The 26854-nt window shown below is 42.3% G+C and overlaps 1 protein-coding gene across 1 annotated transcript; it reads left to right on the forward strand.

Moving 5' to 3' along the window:
- The first annotated feature begins 1027 nt into the window (after window positions 1-1027).
- Window positions 1028-25230, forward strand: DNAJC21 (DnaJ heat shock protein family (Hsp40) member C21). The gene is made up of 12 exons (XM_032415278.1): window positions 1028-1192; window positions 8435-8528; window positions 11040-11163; window positions 11465-11587; window positions 12210-12514; window positions 13340-13491; window positions 15466-15553; window positions 18205-18363; window positions 18783-18825; window positions 21434-21606; window positions 23161-23236; window positions 23750-25230. Exons 1-12 carry the CDS (start codon window positions 1096-1098, stop codon window positions 23912-23914), a joined length of 1599 nt encoding a protein of 532 aa, XP_032271169.1. The 5' UTR covers window positions 1028-1095; the 3' UTR covers window positions 23915-25230.
- The last annotated feature ends 1624 nt before the right edge of the window (window positions 25231-26854 follow it).

Consider the following 26854-nt stretch of genomic DNA (forward strand, 5'->3'; position numbering starts at 1 on the left):
ACATTCCACATTACAGTGAAATATACTGGTGTGTATATTAAACCAATATATTTTAATGACAATTAGGATACTATTTTGACACCTTATCAAATTGGAACAGTTGTAGGGATCTTCCATCCTGTAATAACAGTGTATCGGTTGGATCAACAAAAACTACTTAAATACTATCCCTTAACTGCATTCTTAACAATCTAGGAAATGGAGGATTAGAAGCCAGAAAGTTAGGGTTAAAGAGTGATGGATGGATGGGTCAGCACAATTTTATCCGTATCGGTGGTAAAACATTTGGTATGTTATTTTAAAATGTGTTGATGCTCTTTCAAATTGTTCCAGTTTAAGGTATCATATTTACTGTTATTTCATTGCAAATTGGTCAGGATGAACAGTATTAGAGATCTCGATAAGTGGCCACTGAAGAGAGTTGAAGAGTTAAATCCTGTATTCGGCTCACCTGAATCCTGCCATCGATCAGTTGGGGAAGCCTGAGCAAACCACTCGACCACTTCGAGCCCGAATTGCCATCTGGAAAAACGGGACTCCACTGAAAAATCTTCTTCAGAAAACAAGATGCTTTCCGGAATCTTCTCCCATCAGACTCCTATCAGCCCTCAGGTGGGCTGCCCAGTTGGCGCTCCTTACACAGACCGCCTACTGTGCCCCTCACAATGACGCCCACCGTGGCCCCGCCTCCCCCCTGTCGGGGCCCCGCCTTCATCCCGCCGCGGCCCCACCTCCCACCTGCCGTGGCCCTGCCTCCATCCCACCGCGGCCCCGCCTCCCGGCCGCCGAGGCCCCGCCTCTCTCGCGCGCAGCTTTTCCGGGAACCGAGCCCTCCCCCAGCCCATGCGAAGCCGCGGCCGCCGGCGCCGCCCCCTCCGCGCGCCCGCGTTCCGCAGCCCGCGCCGCCTGTCGCCGCCGCGCGCCTCCGCCACCCCGCGCCGCTGCCGCCGCCGCCGTGCTCGCTGGCTGGCCCGGTGCGGGCGCCCGGCTCCCGCTGCCGAAGAGGACCAGCAGCGCCGCCGCCACCCCTCCGGTCCGGGCCCGGGCCCCGGCCCCGCCCCGGGCCCCGGCCCCAGCCCCCTGCCCGGCCGGGCGATGAAGTGTCACTATGAAGCGCTGGGGGTGCGGCGCGACGCCAGCGAGGAGGAGCTCAAGAAGGCCTATCGGAAGCTGGCCCTGAAATGGCACCCGGGTAACTACTCCGCAACCGTCGCAGCCCTTGCAAAAGCCGGGCCCCCGCCGCCCTTCGCCCCCCTCTTCCCGGAATAACTCCGGGACCCTGGCCAGTCTCGACCTGCCCGTCCTGTAACTCCCCTCGCCCTGGGAACCCCGCCCGGGTCCCCGACCAGGTGCCCTGCGCAGTGCTCTTCCCGCCGGGCGTCCTCCTCGCCCGTCGGCGGGCGCATCCCTCACCCCAGGCTTCACTCGAGCCCGGGGCAGCCCGTCCCTCCCCAGACGTTCCCCTGCTCACCCACCCCGACGCTACCCGCAGTGGCACCTGATGGGGAGTACACATTCTAGCGACTTCACCCGCTCCTCCCACCCCTTCGCAGACACCACCGAAGGAGCAGGAGTCCTGAGCTCTCGAGTTTGGCCCTTGCTTGAGTCTCTGCCGCTCAACAGCCCTTAACTTCACGGAATCCCAGCTACCCGAGTGTAATTTATGGCCCCTTATTGAAATTAAGACAAAGAAGCTAGTAAACTGTCTTTTAAATAGCTGTGCTTCCCACCCCCTTCCCTTTCCCAGTAAGCTGTTGAAACACAGACCTCTGTACTCCACTTCGGATGTTTTGCAGATTGAAAGTTTTGATTGGGTGTCTTCCCCTAGGGAAGTTTGTATGTGTACTTAGAAGTATGCTTCCTTTGGATGTTTTAGTTGGTGGCAGTTCAGCCCTGTGTGACTTTTGTGAAGTAATCTGATCTTTCAGACTGGGAAACTAAGGCTGTAGTTGAATATCAGCTTTTTGAGGATTATAAGAGGTTTACATATTAGCATGTTTATAGAATCTCTGGTATGTACAAGTCACCATAGTAAGGTTCTGAAATGCTAAGACATCTCTGGGAAAACATGCTATAAACCACGAAAAGTTAAATACAAGTGCAAACAAAATAGCCCAACCTACATAATTGGTAGTTGGGTTAATAAAACAACTAATAAATGCCCCAGGAATTCAGGGGAGGGAGTTTTCACTATGTCCTGAGAGGCAGCGAGGCTTCCCCTTGGCAGAGGAGCCTAGATTTTTAGCTGGATCCTAGCGAAATGGATTTGGGAAAAGTGAGCTTAAGAGTAGAGGGAAGAGCATCGTGGTGGACAAAAGGTGGTCCAGGGGACAGTTTGACTGACGGCAGTATTAATTGGAAATCTGAAAATACGGGTTGAGAGGAGAGCTGAAGGAAGGGCCTGGGACCCAAAGTCAAAAGGTAATGTCTATAGTTGGTGGAACAAGAAATAAAGGTATGGGTTTGTTAAAGTGACGATTACCAACAGAGGAACTAAACAAATGTGATATATATCGGAAAGGAAGAAGTAAGTAAGCTAAACATTCATCACAGCAGGAATCCAGTAGCTATATCCAAAATTAATAAATCCAAAAATAGTATAGAAACATATTCTTAGAGGAATGGGGGTTGTCATCAGAGATTGAGTTAGGAATTAGAAGGAAGTTAGGAATTCCTTGACTCTTCTGGCTGGGAAAGTGTGAGGAAGAGGATTAATGCTTGTGACCAAATGCATATATAATTTTGATGATAATATGAAGATGTTTTTGAGTGTAGTTTTAAGATTAGATTGTAAAGGGTCTTGAATGTTAGGCTAAGGACTGTGACATTTGTATTTCCAATAAGGGAGGGTCGAAGATGTCTTGATGTGATACTGTGGGGGCGGCTGAGTGGATTGAAGAGGAACGGGGACAGAAGTCAGGTAGCGTCCACCATGGCAAGGAAGGGCCCACACCGGGCTGGGGGTCAGTGGGAGGGAAGGGCAAGGCCGGGTTGAAGAGATGCTGTGAAGGAAAAATGATCAGATTTGGTGATTAATTGGAAATCAGTGCAAGGAAGGAAGGAAGAAGTATGTAAACGTTACTAAAACATCAGTTAACTATTTTGAAACCAAACTGGTTAGAAACGAAATGTGAATGTCTTCTCTGAATGTCATCATAAATCATAACATCCTAAATATCTTTTGGTTTGAAGATGCCTGCACATTTAAAGGATACATACTCTACAGGCGACACATGATTTTGATATATTTTGCTGTGCCGGCTTGTTAAGTCCATCAGTCAGCAAATGTTTAATTCATTCTATGTGCAAGGTCCTGTGTTAAATGTTTCTGAGGTTAACATAGGGGCTTTGCTTCAAAGAATAATTTGTACTTCAAAAAGAAAGGCTGCTCATTTTTCATTGTTAAAGGTATTTCTTTGTTTTTTGGTTTTTTTTAATTGAGCAACTGAAAATAATTTTCAGTAGGGTCAACATTACTTCCTAGTGAGATCACTCCTTGTGAAAGGAAGGCTTTTATTTGATGACTGCCGTGAGCACTTTACTGTGTGAATGAGACAGGAATGGTCCCTGCTCTGCGGCCACGTAGAGTCATCAGGGAGTCCCAGGAAAACAGGTAGTTTCAGTCTGGTGAGAGATAAGGGTGGTATGAAGGCAAGTACAAGATGCTTATGAGCACACGTGCCTGACCTGGACTGGGTTTCTGTGTGGGTGGGATAGATGTGCATCCCTGAAGAAGTGACCTCTAAGGCGAGACCGAAAGCCAGAAAGAAGGGAGTACAGGTGGAGGGAGGCCAGACAAAGCATGACAGGGTGCAGGAAGGGCAAAGAGGGGAGCATGGCCAGGTAAGCATAAGCCAGGTCTGGGAAGTTGGGGTAAACTGGATGAGGTAGATTGGATTTTAACCTAAGGACAGTGGGAAGCAGGGGGAAAGATAGGTTTTTGTTTGTCAGGTATCTCTCTGGCCATGTGGGAGAGAGTGGATTGGAGTAGGCAAGACTGGGAGTAGGGAGACCAGGAGGTCAGAGTACATTCAAGTCACCATGATGACCACAGGACCTGGGAATGGAAACTCCTGAGTCAAGTGCCAGAATTCTCAGTGAATTAAGGGGGAGTGGTTGAGTGATGTGATGGGCTTTGGTGGCATTCACCTTATGCCCTAACTCAGCCCAAAGTCAGTGAGAAGGGGAAGAAGGTGGGGTTGGCCGATGGTACGAATCTGGAAGGAATGCTAGTGTGCCCTTGGGGGTGAGTAAAGGGCCAGCAGGCAGCAGGATGCCAGCTCCAGCCCCAGACCTGCCATATGAGGGCTGTGGCTGAAGGAGCCCAAGAAGGAGGCCGTGCAGGGAAGTGGTGTTCTCAGAGAGCCTGGCTTCAGTCAAGGCAGGACTTAAAAGGCTCAATCCATGGAATTTTCCAGAAGGCACTGCAAAAAAGTTTGGGAGGGAGTAGAAGAGTGTGTGAGTAGATTGAGAGAAAAGCATGAAGAATAGTGTGAGAATGCCTTTTAAATTTTGATGACTGGATTTGCAATACCTGTGGCCTTTGTGTGTGGCTAATAATAAATGTGGGCTTTTTGTTTCTTTATTATTGCTTTTTAACTTACTTCACTTATTTTTTTTTTTTTAAGATTTTTATTTATTTATTTGACAGAGAGACAGTGAGAGAGGGAACACAAGCAGGGGCAGCGGGAGAGGGAGAAGCAGGCTTCCTGCCGAGCAAGGAGCCTGATGTGGGGCTCGATCCCAGGACCCTGGAATCATGACCTGAGCCGAAGGCAGACGCTTAACCGACTGAGCCATCCAGGCGCCCCTTAACTTACTGCACTTATGTGTTTAGATCTCAGTTTAACATTATAGTCAACCAGTTCAGGTATATTTAAGTGAAATAAGCCATATGACAGACTGAAAAAACTTATTTAAGAAAGACGCTTTAGTAAGAGGCTAGATCTTATTTTCAGCTGGTACATTGATGGGCTTTCTGAGTTTAAAAGCTTGAGCTTTCTCCAAACTTCTTTGGAGGAGGAAGGAAGGGTGTGGGAAGAAACAGGACAACGAAGTACAGTACTGATTAAAAGGTGAAGAAGAACCACCCACATACCTCCCCCAGTCACCTTTTTTGTTTTATGTGGGAAGATTTATTTGCTGGCGTTTTCTGCCATTCTGCTTTAATTGGGACTCTGCTTTTTTATTTATGACAAAGTTTATGAATGATTTGATGAAGATGTAGAAATCATGAGTATTTTTGAATCATGAAAGCTGTAGAAATCATGACTCTCACCTTGAAGGCATATCTGGACTGTGTTTTCAGCTGCATGTGACAGGAAGGTGGCGACAGTAACTAAACCAAATAGTTTTATTTTTCTCACCTAGCAAGAAATCCAGAGGGGACTCGTCTTGGTAGCTCCAGCTCTTGATGAGACCGTCAAAGACCTCCGTTGTCCTGATCCTAAGGCTTGAGCGCTCGCACCAAGTTATGTAAGCAAGTAAGCCTCAGAGCTCAAAGTTTCTTGCTCTCACGTCGAGGTGCAGAGACAGGCAGGCGAGCTGCTGTGTAGCAGTTCTCCTCCAGGAGGCCTGTGGACTCTGCTCGGCAGCTTTCAGGTGGGCCCTCACTTACTGGCCAGGGTGGCCGTTGGGGGTCCCAGGGAGCAGAGCGGAGGAGGAAAGGATAGAGCAGGCACAGAGAGTGCGTGCTAGTTGCCTTGTAAGGAAGTTCGTGAAAGCAGGCATGGAACATTCTTACAGGTGTTACGCATCAGAGCATAGTCACGGTCATGCGAAGCTTCAAAGGAGACTGAGAAATGGAGGCTTTATAATGGGACCAGGTGCCCACCACAAAGTCAGGTCTCGCTTGTTCCTGGAAGAAGAGAATAAACTAGCAGTCTCTGTCTCAATCCTCATAATCACCTGTAGGCTTTATACCCTGACATTGGGCTGAGGTAAGGCCATAAGGTGAGTGCCACCAAAGCCCATCTCTTTCATATGGAAAATAAAATTTTTCCTGGGCAGTTTCACTTGGTAGGTGTATGCTTCTATCTCATTGGCTAAAACTGGGTCACCTGATCTCCCCAACCTCAAGAAAGTCTGGGGAGGTGAATTTTTTAGCTGGGTACATTACTAATGTGAACAAAATCAGGGTTTTGTTAGGAAGAAGAAGAGACTAGATACTGGGTAGGCAGCTAGTAGTATCTTTCACAGAGTGGGGATCAAAATTTAAAATAATTGCAACAGGGCACTGAGTGTCCTGTATTACCTAAAACCTGATTGCAACAGGGCCACAACGAGATGGAATTTGGTAGTACTAGTTGGAAATAACAGAAAACCTAGCCAATAAATAAAGGGTTTTTTTTCTCTCTCTCACCGCAAGAAGGTTTGGAGGTAGGTGCCTGCTGGCGTTGTTCCTTAATATCACTGAATCTCTTGGCTTTTTCTTCACAGTCTCAAGATGGCTGCTGAAGCGCCAAACATCATGTCCACATGCAAGACAAGAAGAAAGGAAGGAAAGAAAATACACTAATAGACTCCTGCTGACCTCCTTATTGATCAGAGCTGTCATATAGCCATTCTAGCAGCAAGGGAGGCTGGAAAGCAAGTCCTTGAGCTTAGCCTCCACAGTAGAGGCTGCAAGAGAAAAGGGGAGAGGTGTCGGATGAACTAGCCTTCAATGTCTGCCACAGAATGGATTCAGAGCTCTATCAGAGTTTTTAAAAAGTCCATTATATAGTTACCACTTGGCTTGTCAGTATGAAACCTGCATGAAACTTTGTCAGCTGTAAATTCAGAATGATGTAACGTGATGCTGTTGTGGAAAGTTAACGTAATGAGCTCTAGTGATTAAAAGTAGAGTGTGAAGAAGAGGAAGTAATGAATGGCTCCTTGATTATTGGTGCCTGTTTCTGACTGCATTGGAAGTAGAGGATTATGGTGTGTCATGAGAAATGGGAATATTTAGTCCTGGGGAAAGGTGGACTTTGAGATAACCATTGGCTGTCTTCAGAGGGGCTGCACTGTGGACGGGGATTTAGACTGGCATTGTATTACTTGCCATTTACAGCTAGGCTGCGGGGATGGAGGAGTTTTTTTCTTTTGATTTAAAGTTACCATGATTCTAAAATGATATTGAAAGCTTTTTAGGTTAAAGCATCTTAGTAAAGAGAGCTATGGCAAATTGCTGCACTTGAGAAAGTATTGTCCATGATAGTGGTCGAGCAGAAAATCGCCTGAAGGACTGGACACCCAGTGTGATGGTACCTAAAAAGAGGAGGCAGGATGCCTTCAAGGGTCTTGTTCTAAGGCTGCAAGATTATTCCTAGGGAATATGTTTCTGTCCTATTTTTCCTCTGGCCTCTTAGAGGGCAAGTATTGAGTTGTAGCTTATAAGATTTTGGTATGCTCCAGAGTAGATTGAAAATATTTTACTTTCTGAGTATATTAGGTATCTATTGCTACATAACAAATTACCAAAAACTTAGGGCTTAAACCAATAAACACAGCAAACATTCATTATATGGACTCAGTTTCTGAGGATCAGAGTGTGGGAATGGCTTAGCTGGGTGGTTTGGGCTCAGGGTTCCTCATGAGGTGGTATCCTCATTGGGAAAATCCGCTTTTCAGTCTCTTTCACATGGTAGTGGCAGGCCTTATTTCCTTGCTGGCTGTGGGCCAGAGGCCTCTGTTCTTCACGTGGGCCACCCGAGTGTCTTCTTACTGTGGCAGCTGACTACTCCCAGAGCGATCCAAGAGAGCGAGAGCCCAACATGGAAACTGCAGCCTTTTATAAACTAATCTCAGAAGTAATTTAGCATGCCATCATCATTTCTACTGCCTGCTGTTGGTCACACAGACCAACCCTGGTGACCTATGAAGGGGCTCCACAGGGTGTGAATGCCAGGAGGTGGGGATCCTTGGGGGCCATCTTGGAAGCTGCCTACCTCCCTGAGGCAGAGATGCTCTCTGATTCATAGTTAAGGAAGCACAGCTAAGAGAAGAATAATTAGTATATATTTTTAAAGCTTTATGAGATTTATTTTGGTCTACGTTGATAAAAAAGAAAAAACATAAAGACCATGCGAACAATAAACATAATTTAGCACTAAATAGTAACAGTCCTTCTGTTACTGATTTGATATATATATTTTGCTTTTTCTAAAAATAAAATGTATACTACTCAGGGTTTTCCATTTGTGGATATCCAGATTGAGTGCTCAGTGATGCACCAAGGCTTAGGGGAAAGCATGCAATTTCTACTCAAGTAGATACTTCTCACATATCCTGATTATCAACTCTCACCAGGATCTCTTTGCTTTTCCCTGATTGTTTTTCTTTGTTTTGTATACTCCTCATCTATTTATGGCATTTGTGATGGAAGAGGTCCCTTTTAGATTCTGTCCTCTACCTGTTTGATGACTGAATATCTGTGACTTTATTTTAACAGATAAAAATCTGGATAATGCCGCAGAAGCAGCTGAACAATTTAAATTAATCCAAGCAGCATATGATGTGTTGAGTGACCCTCAGGAAAGAGCATGGTGAGCATCACACTGTCCCTCCTATCTTAGTGTATTTTGTTGGGAAGAATTATCAATAGAAGGTCTAAAAAAATGTATATTTGTCAGATGTTTCGGTGTGTTGTGAGGTATCTGTCACCTATTCATTATAGAAAATGCAGTATTATAAACATCGGGGTGCACGTACCCCTTCGGATCCCTACATTTGTATCTTTGGGGTAAATACCCCGATGTTTATAACAGCAATGTCCACAATAGCCAAACTATGGAAAGAGCCAAGGTGTCCATTGACAGATGAATGGATAAAGAAGATGTGGTGTATATATACAATGGAATATTACGCAGCCATCAAAAGGAATGAAATCTTGCCATTTGCAACAACATGGATGGAACTGGAGGGTATTAGGCTGAGCGAAGTAAGTCAATCAGAGAAAGACATGTATCATATGATCTCACTGATATGAGGAATTCTTAATCTCAGGAAACAAGCTGAGGGTTGCTGGAATGGTGGGGGGTGGGAGGGATGGGGTGGCTGGGTGATGGACATTGGGGAGGGTGTGTGCTATGGTGACTGCCGTGAATTGTGTAAGACTGTTGAATCACAGACCTGTACCTCTGTTAAGACATATAATGTCTTAACAAATAAGACATTATATGTTAAAAAAAAAAAAAAAAAGAAGATAGCAGGAAGGGAAAAATGAGGGGGGGGGGAATTGGAGGGGGAGACGAACCATGAGAGACTATGGACTCTGAGAAACAAACTGAGGGTTCTAGAGGGGAGAGGGGTGGAGGGATGGGTTAGCCTGGTGATGGGTATTAAAGAGGGCACGTACTGAATAGAGCACTGGATGTTATACGCAAACAATGAACCATGGAACACTACATCAAAAACTAATGATGTAATATATGGTGATTAACATAACATAATAAAATAAAAGAAAGAAAATGCAGTATTAGAGTCGGAAGGAACCTTAGAGGTGAATATTCCAATTATTTCATTTTATAGGTGGCGGAACAAAGCTTGGCAATATTGGATAGATTTAACTTCGATACTTGTGAAGTAACTTCTCATTAAATGGGATCTCTGGTGTATGACAAGTTTACTGGCGTTAGACAAGAATGTTGACTTGTCCTTAAAAACAGAGTGCTTCAGAGCAAGAATTGCGTATAAAGAACTACTTTATATGAAGAAATGGAGTTAAGCTTCTGTATCTATGACAGATACTTTTACTTTTGATGACCTGACAATTTAATACCATTTTCAGACAAAAATTTCTTTTTTTTTTTTTAAAGATTTTATTTATTTTAGAGAGAGAGAGTGAGCATTGGGGGGGAGGGGCAGAGGGAGAGGCAGACTCCCCGCTGAGCAAGGAGCCCGATGTGGGACTCGATCCCAGGACCCTGGGATCATGATCTGAGCTGAAGGCAGATGCTTAACCCACTGAGCCACCCAGGTGCCCCCGGACAAAAATTTCTATGTTTAAATTTAAGTTTTCAGATTCTTGATGAACTTTTTGCTACGAAGGAATAGGTTTTAAGCCCGGACATAACTGTGCAAGAGCCTGCTGTTACAAAGAGCAGGTGGGTGTTCAGTGTTGCTGCGTGAGTCTTGTGTGTGTTAAACAGTGTACAACGCAGCTGGCTCTCGAGAGAGAAAGGCTGTAAAAAAAAAATTCTTTAACAGTTGTCTTTTAGGTGAAAAATCAGAGAATCCTACATTTTTCTCCTCCTGAAAAATTTGGAGATGTGGCCTTAGAAATGCTTTTGCTTTCCTTTAGGAAATTTGAAATTCTTTCCTGACTTCCTTGGCTCTGTCCGCTTCTCCAGATCTCAGGAGGCCTTCCTGTGCTAAGGACTCTCTTGTCTTTTTGTCTGAAGCCCCTGCTGTTAACTCTCCTGTGACCTGCAGGCCAGACTGCACAGTTACTAGGAGCACGGTCCTTCTAGTGCAGGAAACCCGGTTTGGAATTCTAGCTTTGCTGCTTATTGGGTTTGTGATTATGGACAAATTGTTTAGTATCGCTGAGCTTCAGTTTCCTGTTATATCTTTGGGGGTAAGAACTAACGTTATAGAGTTATTATAAGGAGTAATTGTGTGTATGTGAAACTCATAGATTGTTTACATAAACCTAGGAAGAGTCTTGTTCTGGTCTATGTTGGTAAATCTGATCACAAATATATAATCAGTCTGTGGAGCAGATTATGTCCAGTGCTGACCTACTTAGTAATATTTCTTACCTGTAGAAATGCAGTTAACTTTCTTGGGGAGTCATGGAAATTCCCTGGCTTGTTAAATTGCATTGTTCATATGGGTGAGTACTGTACAATGCCTCCATCGTATTGGAAGTTGCAGTCATAGTTTTAATCAGTTCTCTGAAGGATTTCATGTTGATATTTAAAAAAATTTTTTTTAGTATGGATTGGACATATTAAAATGTATAATAATTTGGCTGTTTCAGAGTAAAGCGTCCTTCTGAAATCTTATTTATTCAGTGATCACTGAGGGGATACTAATTTGTCTTGTTTGTTTAGGTATGATAATCATAGAGAGGCTCTACTTAAAGGTGGGCTTGATGGGGAATATCAAGACGACAGCTTAGATTTGCTTCACTATTTCACTGTGACCTGTTACTCTGGTTATGGAGATGATGAAAAGGTAAATGAACTCACTCTTAATTTCTGACCAAGCACGAGACTTTCAAACACAAAGAAAATTCTCAAAATTATTTTATAATAGGTGAAACAGTGTTCATTTTGAAAAGTGAAAAAATATTGCCTTCATATTTAAACTGTCAGCATATGAAAACCTCCAGTTGAAACCTAAATGTTCTTGCAGTGACAGAGCTTGAGCCCTTACTTCTTTAACGTTAAAGTTTTTCATGTTACATTTTAAAATCATAATCGGTGATTAGACTATAAAAGTATTAAGAATTTGTGCTCCTGCTACTGTTTTTTAGGGCTTTTATACAGTTTATCGTAACGTTTTTGAAATGATTGCGAAGGAAGAACTAGAATCTGTGTTAGAAGAGGAGATGGAAGATTTCCCCACTTTTGGAGACTCCCGGAGTGACTATGATACGGTAAACGAAAATTGCTTTGCCATTTTATAATTAGCATTTACCAGTGTGTTTTCTCCCCACTTCTTCTTCTTCTTCTTCTTCTTTTTTTTTTTAAGATTTTATTTATTTATTTGAGATAGTGAAGGAGAGAGCATGAGCAGGGGGGACAGAGGGAGAGGGAGAAGCAGGCTCCAGACTGAGCAAGGAGCCCGATGTGGGGCTCGATCCCAGGACCCTAGGATCATGACCTGTGCCAAAGGCAATCGCTTAACCAACTGAGCCACCCAGGCACCCCGTCCCCATTTCTTTAGTTAAGCATGGATCCTAGCTCTTGGTACTATACTGTGACTAAGTCTCTTCCTCTCTCTCCCTTCCTGGAGGGGCTTTCAGCGCCCTCAGAGCATCCTTCTTTACTTTTTCCTGTTTTTTTAAGCGGGGTCCCATCCCATTCATCACCTCATTCAGTTTGTTCTGGAGAGTGATTTATTCTGTAAAGCCCTAAGAGGACTGTCTTCTCCATTGACTAGTAGTGATGTTATGTATATGAAAAAAGAGAAGATGTTTTGCATCACTGATATTTGCTGCCTTGCTGAGGAAAAAAATCTTACACCTCAGCATTTTACTTGTTTTTCTTTGTCTCTAGGTAGTCCATCCTTTCTATGCCTATTGGCAGAGTTTCTGCACTCAGAAGAACTTTGCTTGGAAGGAAGAATATGATACACGACAAGCTTCAAACCGCTGGGAGAAACGAGCCATGGAAAAAGAAAACAAAAAGATTCGCGACAAAGCAAGGAAGGAGAAGAACGAGCTTGTGCGCCAGCTGGTCGCATTCATCCGTAAGAGAGACAGAAGAGTGCAGGCGCATCGGAAGCTCGTGGAGGAACAGAACGCCGAGAAAGCCAGGAAGGCGGAGGAGATGAGGCGGCAGCAGAAGCTGAAGCAGGCCAAGTACGGGATGCGCTGGGATGCCCCTTGCCCCATAGAGATGTGGGGCCAGGCCTGATGGGGCGCTTTCACAGGGGTGGGAGGGCCACATCCACATCCTGGCTGTATCAGCCACCCTTGCATTGCATGTTTGCCTTCAGAGGTCCTTTATACTTGAGATCCTTTCCAGACTCTTGTGAGACGTAATAGTAATGACTGTCCATTGATCTCTTCTTCTGGATCAGGCCCTGTTCTATGCACTTTTGTCCTAGCAGTTCTGCGAAGTAAGTTCTGGCTTTTCTCCTTGTCCTTTTGAGGAGGCGAGGCAGACGGGTCCGAGATCCCATAGCTGGGAAGTCACAGAGGCGGGCCTCGGACCCAAGATGCCGGCGCAGTGCCCCCGTTCTGCCCCACCTCGCAGTCCTGCCTCTTTGATGGCACACTCCAGATCTTTAGTTCGTTTTCGTGCCTTTAATGCTCTGTTACTTGCAGTTAGTGTAAAAGCATTGTGTCCAGAGCATTGTAGCATTCTTTTAAAGATTATTCACCTCTTATAAATTCTACCCCCCCACCCTTCATTTTTGGAAAATTAGCACTTTACTCGCCACTTAGGATTTAAAAACACCTCAAGACTTTTAATAACTTGCTAAGAGTTATAGGTTTCAAAGCCCATTATCTAATGGAGTAGTTAAAATCAACCCCATAACAGATAAGCAACTGCCCCCACTTGAACTCAACACTGACAGTGGAGGAAGAGCTCTATAGGGCATGGGTTGGAAGCCTATGGGGTAAGTAGAACCAGCGTGGGACCTGATTCTCAGCGTAAGTGGGGCTGTGCTGTGTGTGTAGACTGGCCGAGCAGTACAAGGAACAGAGCTGGATGACCGTGGCCGACCTGGAGAAGGAGCTCAAGGAGATGGAGGCGCGCTATGAGAAGGAGTTTGGAGATGGATCAGATGAAGATGACACAGAGGAATCTGAGCTCAAAGATGGGCACGATGGTAACTTCATTCCTTAGGAAGCTCGAGCAAGTGAATGTTTCTGTGCGCAGGCATTGTGCACCCAGGGTGCTCTCAAGGGGCAGTCGGAAGCGGGGGCCTGGCTGCATCCTGGGAACGCCAGAGTCCACTCCACTGCTGCTGGGCCCCGTGTTGCCGGGGTGTTCGTGTCCATTTGCTTTCTAAGCAGAGCTGGAAATCTGGATTTTTAGGGGACCTCTTCCAGTTCTTAAACGTGGCAGACAATTAAAATGAAAAACAATATTGTATAGGCCAAGCAAAGGCAGACCACTGACGTCGTCTAATCCCGAGACTACTACAGATAAACAAGAGTTTATCTGATTAATAAACTCTTTCCTGACCATGCTTTAAACAGTTTATGCTTCTGGCTGCATAAGTAAATTTGGCAAATAGGCATATATTGACAGGTGTGACTGTTGGTTACTTAAAAACCTGCAATGAAGCTCAGTAGGTCAAGTTTTAATAGCAGCTCTTTCCAGAAAAAATTGTACAGGAGTCTACGTAGCGTATATAAATTCTTCCTCTCATTTCTGACTTTGTTGAGGGGCTCCTCCTGGTGGGCTGAGAACTGTCCTTTCGGTGCCTCTCTCGTGAGAGCATGTGACTACCTGAACAGGAGAGGAGTAGGCATTGTGGAGAGTAACCTGACCTTTTGAGTTGTCTCTAGCTATTCCATGAGGAATAATGTGGAAGGATCTAGCACAGTTTCACCTTATCTATAAATGTGTTGTTTTAGACTAGTAGCCAAATGACAAAATGATGGACTTTTATTTACTCAAAATGATTATGAAATTTTCTATTAATGACTTAGAAGTAGTTTTTGTGTAAGTCTTTTGAAAATTATAATGCATTCTATAAACGTGAGGTGGCATAATTAGAGTTTTATGTAAAATTTATGAAGTGCTTTCACATGGAAGAGCTTTTACACAATATCCCTTACATGTATGTTTTGCTCATAGAATGATTTCCCTTTTACTGAGGAGGAAAATAAGATTCTGAGAAGCTTTGGCATAGAGGCCTGCCATATGTTCATTTTTAGATCCAGATTTTGACTTCAAATCCAACATTCTTTATTAACTATTTGATTAATCGTTTATATAATGAAAGGGTACAGGTAATTGCACAATAACACCATTTATTAAACATTAATACTAGGTAGAATGAGTTTTGATCATTTATGATTTCAATGAGAATGTCTTTCAAAGTCCTGTTAATATCCCTTACTTATAAAGAACCAAAATGTAGACTATAGAAGAGATACCTTGGGATCTTTATTGATCTCATTTTATGATCCCATTTATTGATCTCAGTAGCAATCAATTTACTTGTTTATTTCTTATAAAGATAGATGGGATTTTGCAAAGACTTTTAGTTCAGGCTTTGAGTTGCTTAGATTTTGTGGACTTTATTGATAGTAATTATTTCATTGTAATAAAGCCCCAAGCTTATAAAAAAAAACAAGGGTATAAAGACATGTTAAAGTTTACATATAATATGCTCTTTAATGACCAGCCTGTCAAATAGTGATGAAGTGTTATAAACTAAAGCATTTAAGAGTAGATTACAGTTACAAATGTGTTTGCATCGAATCTTGCTCAAGGGGGAAACTGAAAAACCTTTGTTGAAAGAACTGCTTTGTGGTAGAACTATGAAAGTGGCATTTGATTTTCTGAACTTAGCTCACACTGAGAACTTTGAGAAGACTTTGAGTCTTCTCAGTAGACTTATGAGAAGAACTGGAAAGATAATGTGGTTGATTTGGAAGCCTCCCCTTATAATTCAGGACTGCTTTTAAAAAGCTCAAATCCTGGTAACGTTATTTGTTTTTTGTAAGGAAATACAATTTCTAACTTGTGTGCGATATTAGATTGTTACTAAAGACATGTAATTTGTTAACATGTTTTAGATGTGTGTTCTATTCAAACAGGATTCTTACTGTCGGCTTCCTTCTCTCAGGTAAAGACAGTGATGAGGCTGAGGATGCTGAGCCGTACGATGACCTTTACTGCCCAGCGTGTGACAAATCTTTCAAGACGGAAAAGGCGTAAGTTTAAGATCTTTGGACTCCCCTTTTCTTCCAAGGTGAACTAGAACACTGAAAGCCCTAAAAAGAAAGTGCTCGTAGCAGTGGGTCACCAGCCCTCCTCCATGTTCTCTTGGGGGATTTCTGGCCAGCAGAGGAGGAAGGATTTTGTACTGGTGGTGAATAAGCACGTTGTGCTGATTCTCATTCATGCTGCTTTTTAAAACCTGGATGCGCCTCCATGTTGCTGCTTGTTGCGACAAAGAAGGCACGGTCACAGACGAGGAGGCTGGACCAAAACTAGTCTCTGTTGTTGGTGGCAGACCCTCTTCCAGCCATCACACCCCCGTGTGCTGCCAACCTGGAACTTTAAATGTGTCCTGCCTAAATTATACTTGCTGAAGCGGAGGGACTTCGCCTTTTGGAAACAAGGAAGAAGAGAGAAGTATTTAAAGGGATACTATTATAAAGAGAGGAGAAAGAATAGGGCAGAAAACAAAAGTAGAGTCAGCAAGGGACAAAGAAACAAAACACATGCAGGGAAGGAGAAAGGAGACCGAAGGATGCCAGTGGGGGTGTGGGAGTTGTAAAAGTGTTGGTGTGGAACCCTGGGGGGAAAAAACTGTAGAGTGGTAAGAGATGTGGCAAGGGCAGAAGAGTCAGAAACGGGAAGACAAAAGCAACAGTGAAGGAGATCTAAAAAATTATTTTTTTATTTGGAAACAATGTCAGACTTAGAAGTTGCAAGGATAGAATACAGAGCGCCCGATTCACCTGACGTTTTGCCCCATTTGGTGCACCCCTTCTCTCTCTCTCCCCCCACCTCCCCTGCTCCACACACCATTTTTCCCTGAAAAATTTGAGAGTAGGTTATGTGCATAATGCTCGTCTACCTCTAAATACTTCAGTATGTATTCCTTAAGAATAAGGCTGTTCTGGTAGGTGATCACGGGACCACTGTCAGCTTCAGGAAATTTGTTAACACTGATATGTTCCTTTCATCTCCTTTACCGCCCGAATCCCCCTTCTGTCAGCACATCCTCTGTTCACGTCCTGTACGGAGTCTCTTCCACTCCAGTCGGGATCCGGTCTAGGTTCATGGATTGTGTTCATTTATTTAGTCTTATTTAATCTGGATCAGTTCCCTTGTCTGTGCCGTTGTTAACTCCAGAATATGGGCCCTTTAAAACCTTTTTTTTTTTTTTTTTTACTGGAGTACTTATCGTCTTGAGTGTCCATCTCCTCATGATTAGATTCTGTGTCTCCAGCTGGAATACTGCGTCAACATGTCGTGCTGCTCTCGGGTCTTCATTTCTAGAAGCATACAATGTCTGCATCTGTCTGCCCTTCTTTGGTGGTGATAGTTTTGATCAGCCAGCCAGGACGCTGTCTGATTTTTTCACTGTAGAGTTAGCATTCTTTTCCCCTTGTGACGGATTTTACCTTATAGCCTATTTAATCTGTGGGGAGACACTTTAAAGTTAGGCAAGTATCTTGCTCCTCAGAATGTCCTAGATTTGGCATTCATTGATGATTTCAGCTTATGCTACTTGGCACCATAATGGTTCCAAAAGGGGGCTTTTCTAGTACCAGTGCTCCTTCTCCGTTATTAGTCCTCAGTAGGCCTTCTGCTCTCAGTAAGAGCCCTACCTTTCCTCCATCTAGCTGTCTATTATGAGTATGAATTTGTGAAGTTTTTCAGTGTTTTCGAATTTATTCCTGTACTTTTCATGCTCAAACTTTTCCAGATACGATTAGTGAGAGTTCCTCCAAGGTGGCTCCTGTGTCCTTTTGACATGTCCCAGTCATTTTTTTGAGCACTTACTTTCTGGCACAAGATGTTCCAATTTTTCTAAGAAACCATGGTATGAAGGAGAATTTTAGTGGAAAGGAAGAGTAGCAACTGAGACTAGAAAACCCAAGTCTGAACAGATGAGATAAAGTGGATAGTATGGACGTAAGTTTCCTACCTTCTTGTTCATCTGATTACTCTGGTACTTAAGTGTTGTCAACCCTGTTTTGTGGAGTGTTACTTCATGGCCCACAGATGCACTGAAAGAGACATGACTCAGAAAGTTTTAGGCAGACGGGTGTAGATGTGTCTGAACTCACATTTAGGAAGGTGGGAGTGAGAAGAGAGAGCCCTCTTGAGAAGGCGAAAGACAGTTATTGAAAAAAGCAAAAGGGGGTAAACTACTCTGGTACCTGAGGCCCTCACATCGTAACCCAAGCAGTCTTCTCTTCAAGTTGGAATGTTGTCTTGTAATTTCTCAGCATCTTCCAAAGCCCACAGTGCAACCTGGAACGTGCACATGCTTGGCTAATACTCAGTGATTCAGAGGAAACAGTGGAGAAGTCTTGAATTTTAAGAATTGGAAAATAAAAATAATAGAGATTTTGACCAAAAAAAAATTGGAAGAAAATATGTAGATGAAAGGACAGAGGGAAAGGAGAATGCTGGGATACAGGGAAGAAGAGCACCACTGTGGGCTGGCCGTGTCCTCCTGCCTGAGAGGTCTGACAGGGTTCTTCTGCTTCTCTTTGTAGGATCCCCAACATTTTGCTTCCGGTACTGGGGAAAAATGAATTTTAACGTGGTTGCATTTATTCAGTCACATATTTGGGCACATACAAATCCTGTTGTGGTTACTAATGTCAGATTGTTCTTTCAGCATGAGGAATCATGAAAAATCAAAGAAGCATCGGGAAATGGTTGCCTTATTAAAACAACAGTTGGAGGAGGAGGAAGAAAATTTTTCAGGACCTCCAACTGATGAAAATCCATTGAATGCCAATTCTGAGGAAGAAATAGAAGATGCACCAAAACAAAAGTACTTCTAAAAATGCTTCTAGACATACCACATTAGAGATGAGATTGCATTTAAATGCTATTTTATCTAAGAAGTTATTCTGTTATGCTAATATTTTTCCATATTTTTTTCTGCATAAGGGAACTTACAGTATTGAAACGGGTAAAGCATGATGTCAAATAGAATTTTTACAGAATATATTATGACTATTAAAAGCACTTTTGTACCTAGGTAATTGATATGCTAATTACCATCAATGGAACCACCGTTCTAATTTTCTAATGATAATGTGAATATTTTCTTTTTAATATCTTATGATATTAAATACTTTTAAAATTTCACTTCTCTCTGTATCAGTAGTGTTTTAGTACTTTTTTTCTTCACTTAGTAAGTAGTCACAGAGTTAAATATTTGACATTTTGATTTATATTTATTCTTAGGCTTTCCAAAAAGCAGAAGAAAAAGAAACAGAAACCAGCACAGGTATGTTGAAAAAGTTTTATTAACATTAAATATCAAACATAAAGTTGGACTGCTTTTGTTTACTCAGTATAGTTTGTATTAAGGAAAGGGATTTTTCACTCTATAGTTTTATGTTGATTATAAAACAGATTGAAGGGAGTTGAAAACAATTTTCTTTTTTCATCATTTTACCTCCATTAATATGTATGTAGCTAATTTACTTAATTACTGTTGTCGATGTGTCTTAAAATTTTGCAGATGAAATTAATTCCCAGATACTAATTAGCTGAGTGATCATATTAAAAAAATATCTGGACACATGTGATGACTGGGTCTTTAAATCAAGATAACAGTTAAAATCAGAAATATGTGAAAATCTGAGGGTTGATTATTGTATATCTAGGTTTCTTTTGCCAACAACAAATGAAATTTTGCAAAAGAAACATTTGGTTAGAAATGTGTAATGATTATGATTCTTGAAAAAATGTTTCTTAGTATTACTCAGAAATGTAAGTAGCTTAAAATTTCACAACTGGCATCTAAATCCAATCTCAAGAATATTTTTAAATAAAAAGTTATTATGTTATATATGTGTAACAATCCTGTAGACATATAAACACCCAACGAGCTTGTCCATTTTACTAAGGATATTTGGTGGTTCTTAAGGGAATGGAATTGATTTCTGTGCTATTTTAATATAATCTCATTATATTAGCTTATATTAAGTATTAAATGTTACAGTTCTTTTTGAAAACTGAAAATATTTTTAAGAAAATTTAGTTAACACATTAATAATTTTTTGTAAAACTTTAGATTTGGCTTATCTATTTAAATGGTTATATATTTGAAAGTAGTTTTTATCTGTCTCATATTCCAAAAATGATACATGATACATGAACTTATCACTGTTAAGATTTGTGACTTGGAACTTTTGTTTCAATTATAAAACCACATAGCAAGTTCTTTGTTCCTTTTTAAAATGACTCATACCGTCTTCTACCCAGAGACTCTATAGTCATTAGCTTAGAACATTTCCTCTCTCCAGAACCACTAGAATAAACACAAGAGAGATTTATACCTAACCCAAGCCTATCTTGTCTCGAGTCAGGAAGGGTAGGTCCTATAGATTGCAGTAATAAACACATGTATTTGTGTTTTCTTACCAATGAAAATGCTTCGTTTACTACCCCATTTTTTTCCCCTCCAAAGCTGTATTTCTTTATAGTAGTACCTCTTGTTGATGATTTCTGATTCTATCAGGAAGAAAGTCCCAGTTCAGACCTAGTTGTATGTAGCACTTTTCCCAATGTTTTCTCAGTTCTTTTTGAAGGGAAGGTAGCGTGGAGACGTGAACTAGTAGATTGAAGAGCAGCAAATACAGAGAATCAGGAAACTTCAGACTGGGAGAGTTTTCTGTATGGTCAGAAAAAAAATTTGTATAACCCAACAGGATGGTAAAAGAAAACCCAGAAAACTGAAATTGAATGTAAACAGAGGACCCTGGCTGACAGAAAGGAGGAATTTAAGTCATCTTTGAGCACAGTACTCTGAACACCCTCCATGGGACACATTCCAAAGACAAAATTTCCTGCAAAAAAATAAATCTTGAACTTAATAGATATTTTGGTGCTAATATTTTTGCTAGAAATGTGTAACCTGAATCTAATCCTAAGGAGACAATCAGACAAAGCCAGACTGTGGAATAGAATACCCAGCAGATTGTCAATATCATGAAAGACAAAAAGTAGGGCTGTGGTTCTGGAACAAAGGAGATTCAAGGGGCATAACCACTACACGCAGCATATGGTCCTTGATTGTCGCTCAGAAGGAAAGGATGTTACTGGGTTGTGAATATGGATTATGGAGCAGATCACATCAGCATTAAATTCTTGAGTATGAAGAGAGTATTGTGGGGATGTAGGAGTGTGTTTTTGTTCTTAGGAGACACATGGGAAGTGTCATGATATCCATCTGTAACTTACTTTCATCGTTCTGGGTATGGGGGTGGGGTGTGTGTGTGCTGAGAGGAGGGAGGAAGGGAAGGGAAAGCAAATGTGGCAAGATGTTGCCCCAACCCAAACCAACAACAACAAACACTCTTCACGGAGTGAAGGTATGTTTGCCAAGCTTTGTCTTTTTTATAATGTTTTTTGCTGGTTTTTTTTTTTTCTAACTACAAAAGTAATAGGTGCTCATTGCAGATCATTTGGGAAATATAGAGAACTATAAATATCACTCCTAATTCTGCCTATAGATACTACTTGGAATTAAATTGTAATCAGACATTATGTATAACTTTCTTTTATATTTTAGCTAATATGTTGTAAGTACTCTTCCACAAAATTGAATCAGTGTCTTTGCAAACATGATTTTTAAGAACTTCATAATTCCCTCCATAATTCAACCATTCACTTACTGAACATATGGATTGTTTCCAGTTTTTTCCTAATATTTCTGTAATGAGCATTCATGTTTTTAAATTATTACCTGCTTTTTCTTTTTACTTCCTGAAGATCTACTCCTCCAGAGCGTACAGGACATTGTAATTGTTTAGTATAATTATTTGGTATCATAAGCTGGGATTATTACTGTTACTTATTTTGTAATGCATACATGTTTTATTACCTAGAATTATGATGATAATTTCAATGAAAATGGAACTGGAGAAGAAGTAAAGGTTGAATTAGAAGATACCAACTTAAATCAAAACCGTGCCAAAGAATTGGATGGGAGTCCCCAAGAAAGTATCCGTGTCACTGAGATTGTTGAACTCTGTGATGATCCAAAAAGTGAAGCTAAGAAGTAAGTCAAGTTGATGGTGTTTTCTAATTAATGTTGGTAGGGAAAATATTTTTTCATATCTCAAATAACACCTTTCCCACAATTGATGAAGCAGATCAGGTGTATCAGTGACTTGTACATTTATCCAGACAGACATCCCACTGTATACAGACGAAGTGTGTTGGGAAGAGGATGCTAGGGGAATGTGGTCACAGACATTTCAGCAACATGGCCCGAATCAGAAAGGCACTTTGATCCAGTTTCTATCCTGCTGAGGTCCTTATTTTATCCTAGATCAGTAATCCTTGACACTCACATGAGAACAAGTCTCCTGATGAGGCTGCGCCCCACTTGTCTGGAGCATCCGGAACCGTGTGTCCATGCTCATGGCTGCCGTCCTGTGTTGGGCCCCACAGTGCAGGTCACCAGGATCTGTATCCACAGCCTGGGGCCTTCCTGCTGGCAGGGGCCCCGGAATGTTCTTGCCTCACAGGGTCACAGTGGCTGGCCAGAGGAAGGTCTCTCTCGGGGGAGAGAGCATTCCTGGTCCTCTCCTTCCCGCCTTGTCTTACTTTCTTGTCTCCAGCCTCCTCTGTTCCTCCAGAGCAGAGAATAATTGCTTACTCCTTGAGGAAAGGTCTGAACAGTAGGTAGCGTCAGGTCCCTGTCTAGGACCGTGATAAAGAGTTCAAATGACAGGGGCGCCTGGGTGGCTCAGTCGTTAAGCGTCTGCCTTCGGCTCGGGTCATGATCCCAGGGTCCTGGGATCGAGCCCCGCATTGGGCTCCCTGCTCCGCGGGAAGCCTGCTTCTCCCTCTCCCACTCCCCCTGCTTGTGTTCCCTCTCTCGCTGTGTCTCTCTCTGTCAAATAAATAAATAAAATCTTTAAAAAAAAAAAAAAAAAGAGTTCAAATGACAGAGTAAAGTGGGAGCCTGAGTTGCCAGCGCTTATGACCATTGGAGCAGCAGCGACGGGGTGGCGCAGTGCACGTGGGCATTTAGGAGTTGGTGTTGGGGCGCCTGGGTGGCTCAGTCGGTTAAGCGGCTGCCTTCGGCTCAGGTCATGATCCCAGGGTCCTGGGATCGAGCCCCGCATCGGGCTCCCTGCTCAGCAGAGAGCCTGCTTCTCCCTTTCCCTCTGCCTGCTGCTCTGCCTACTTGTGCTATCTCTCTGTCAAATAAATAAATTTTAAAAAAAAAAAAAAAAAAAAGGAGTTGGTGTCAATGGGGCAAACACAGTGGTGGAGGCCTGGGGCTGGGCCTGGAGCTCTGGGAGAAGGTGGGTAGGGAACCGCACAGTCCTGTAACGTGTCGTAGCTTGTGTTTCAGCTGTTTAAGTAAATTCCTTAGTTTTGGTGTCAAATTTGACATCTACTGTGATTTAAAGTTGCTCTTGAAAGCTCTTCATTTAAGATGTGAAAATTAATTAGGTTTGCCATTAAAATTAATGAATTAGCCTTTAAAGTGCATGTCACTCTTTTGAGTCTTCTTGGGAGCAAAATAACAATTAAAAGGGATACATTATTATATATACATTATTATTGGATTGTAAGAATTCTATGATTTATTTTCCAGTGCTCCTAAACCCAAAGGAAAGAAAGCCAAAGATATGAAAAAATCTGTCAAAGTACCTGCTGAACCACAGACAGTGGTAGGTCAAAATCATATTGACATATTTTCAGTGGACCTTGTTTCAGCAATATAATCCAAATTCTTAATTGGATTCTGAAGACGTTTTGGTGAGCCCTTCTGCACCTGCGTACAGGTGGGGCTCCACCAACAGTGTTTCTTGACGGATGTCGAATTTGTATCTGTGCTACTGTTACCGTTGTTCTGTAAAAGTAAAAGGCACGTTGGGAATAGCAGACTCACAGAACAGTTACTGCTCAGTTTTCTGTTACCTTGAAATCTAAAGCCTCAGTCTAGTCCACACGGTGCATACTGTTGAATGTCTCAGGCCTCTTAAAGTTGATGGAGGCGGTTGATGGGACTTCTATGAACAGCTGCCTCTTTTGAGCCTGTCTTAATGGCCGTCATTTTGTTAAAAGGTCTTTATTTTGAATTATTTGAATTATTTGTATTATTATTTCATTACATGAAAACCTAAATCACTGCTCTCAGTTAATAACACTTGCTCTTATTTATGATTTTTTTCCCTCTTCAGAGTGATGTTCTTACCAGCTGTGCAACCTGCCATAGTGAATTTCCATCCCGGAATAAACTTTTTGACCATCTGAAGGCCACAGGTCATGCAAGAGCACCTTCATCATGTTCTTTAAACAGTGTAACAAGTAGTCGAAGTAAGAAAGAGAAACGTAAAAACACATAGAAATTCTGCCAACGCTTTTTCTTTTTGATTGTCTCTAGATTTTGAAACCAAAAACTGAACTGAAGTCATCTAAAGAGTTAAAATTTCGGTGATCTGCAATTTATTGCATTGTGGAAGATTATTTTTTATCTTGTAAAAACATTTTTTTTTGTTTAATATATATTTTTTAAACATTTCATTAGTGATTGAATTCTACTTTGCCATCTGAATTGACTTGAATGTCTCAAAACAGGTACATATTGTAAAGTATACATTCTTGATTTCTCTTGGCTCACATGGACAGAAGTGTACAGGGAGAATTAAATTATTTTAACACATACAAATGCTCCTTTCTGTTTTATTTTGTGGATTTCACGTAGCATTTTTATATGATTCAGTGCTTTTGTATTCTATTATGTTTCATGATCTGTCAAAGACTCAGTTTGTTTTAAAATCATCATAGATTTTTTTTCTCACCTGATTCCATGACTCCAGTTCTGATTTTTAAATTATTTTGATTTAACCTATTGTTGATTACTGTATTTTTTCCCTCAAGGACAGTGGTAGGTAGAAACTAATTGAACATATATGGTTATGTTTCAAGACTAGCATCTCAGGGTATAACCATGGTGATTTAATTTGAGATTTTATAGGTAATTCTCAATAAGATATATCTTTTGGTGTTTTGCTCTGATTTAAATTGTGGAGGTGGAAGCAAATCAATGTATATGGCACTTCCTTCTTTGGCACGGTGCTGGCCATAAAGCGTGACGGATCCAAGAGGCGGGTGGCTCAGATTTAACAAAGCATATTCTGCCTTGGGATTTTTTTCTTCACTATTCTCAGAAGTATTTAATTTTTTTTTCATCATTTATGGAAAACAACTTTTTTAATAAAAGTTTTTTCATAGGGCTGATATTTATGCCATCCATTCTGTAGCAGAGATGAATATTAACTCAAAAAACGGAGAATGGTCGAAAGTGAGTGTGGTCAAGTATATGGATCAGTGATGAGTCAATTTTTAGGATGAGGATGGATTATACAGGCAATTTTTACAATTGGTCTTGAGAGTAACTTTGAACTCAACGGCTTAAAATATATACTCTGTGTTCAGTGAGGCTCTCTCCTTATATCCTTGAATCTTCAAGTGAAGGAATCTTCAGTTATGTATGAGCTCTAAAACTTGAGTCTCTGATGGCAAAGACTTTTCTGAAAGCCTCATGGATAGTGTTGAGCATGTGGATCATTCTGTGTGATGGACTTGAAAATATGCATTGTATTTTAATTTTTTCTTCGTTTAGAGATATAAGTAGATTTTTTTAAAGATTTTATTTGAGAGACAGAATACAAGTGGGGGGAGGGGCAGAGGCAGAGGGAGAAGCAGACTCCCCGCTGAGCAGGGAGCCCGATGTGGGGCTTGATCTCAGGACATGGAGATCATGGCCTGAGCCGAAGATAGACGCTTAACCGACTGAGCCATCCAGGCGCCCCATAAGTAGATTTTCTTTATCTTCTTCTTTTCTGTTTCTCTCTAACGTCTATCTCTAATTCCTCCTAATTGTCGTACCCCCCCCCCCCGACCTTGTCCCTTTCTTGTCCCTTCAGGGGAAATAGCAGCCAGGTCTTTGGGCTCTTCTCTCAGGCTTAGTCTGAAAACTTGCCACCCTCCTCTAATTAGAACTAGGTGAATTGGCTGTAATAAGACTAGGAATACTGATGAACAAGAGGGCATACTGATCGCATATTATTGTACAGTAAAATTATGAAGTCATCTTGAAAGGCAGAGAATGTATTGAAGGAAAATAGGCTGTCAGAAGATGAAATGAATGTCATTTATAAGTTTTAAAAAACACTCTTGTTATTTATGAAGAGAAAGCACAGCAACCTCACTGAGAAACATTGTTCAGAAAAGTAATTGCCCCCTCTCCCCCCGGAAAGGGCGGGAGAGGAACGGAAGTGGGGTGTGCCAGCAGGGCGGCCTCATCAGAGTCCACTTGTTCCTAAGATCCGAAGGAAAATGTTAGCATTTGTTCATTCTGGATGGTGGGTAGTGAGGGTTTGTTACTGGTTTTCATGAAATATTCAAACATCCAGAGAAATACGAGTTAATGTTTCCCTTCTTGCCAGCAAGATACACCGTCACACAAGGGAATTTAAAGGGTTTAAGACGTACATTTGATCCCTGGCATGTTCTGTAAGCACGTGGTGGCAGAGGCCATTACCAGTGTCTCAGTCCCCTTTTTCCCTTAGCTCTGATCTAGAATGCGATTACCTTCCCAGCCGCCCTGGGAGCGAGGGGTCATTTCTGGCCAGTGGCTTGAGCGACTTTTGGGACATGTCCTTCAAGATGTGGGATGTCCTTCCTCTGGCCAGCTTAAGCGAAGAGGTAGTGGCTGGAACTCTGGCCCAGCCTGGCGCCACGAGTCCTCCCAGGGCCAAGCAACAGGAACACAGCAGCTTCTGTTCTTGCCGCCTCAGAGGGACCCTGCAGCCCTGGACCAGCTACCTCTGCGCCGCAGACAAACTCGCCCGTTCCCGAAGCCTCTGTTGTTCTCTGCTTCGGGTCACAGGTGACGCGAGCCCTGACTGATTCAGCATGTGCGCAGGTGTGGCTTCAGCAGTGCCAAGGGCGTGGGCTCTGAACTCTGAGAGATCTTAGATGAAATTCCAGCACCAGCATTAACTAGACGAACTTGGGCAGGTCATTCAAACTTTTTAAGCCTTTTCTTTTTCCTTAATCTAAAATAGCGTGCTTGGGTGGCTCAGTCAGTTAAGCGTCTGCCTTCAGCTCAGGTCATGATCCTGGGGTCCGGGGATTGAGGTCTGAGTCGGGCTCCCTGCTCAGCGGGGAGCCTGCTTTTTCCCTCTCCCCGCCCCCCGCCCCTCGTGCTCACTTGCTCTCTCTCAAATAAATAAAAATCTTCACAAAAAAAAATCTGTAAAATAGGGGTGAGACCAACC

The sequence above is a fragment of the Phoca vitulina genome, unplaced genomic scaffold, assembly GCF_004348235.1.
Source record: "Phoca vitulina isolate PV1807 unplaced genomic scaffold, GSC_HSeal_1.0 scaffold17, whole genome shotgun sequence".
NCBI lineage: Eukaryota > Metazoa > Chordata > Mammalia > Carnivora > Phocidae > Phoca > Phoca vitulina.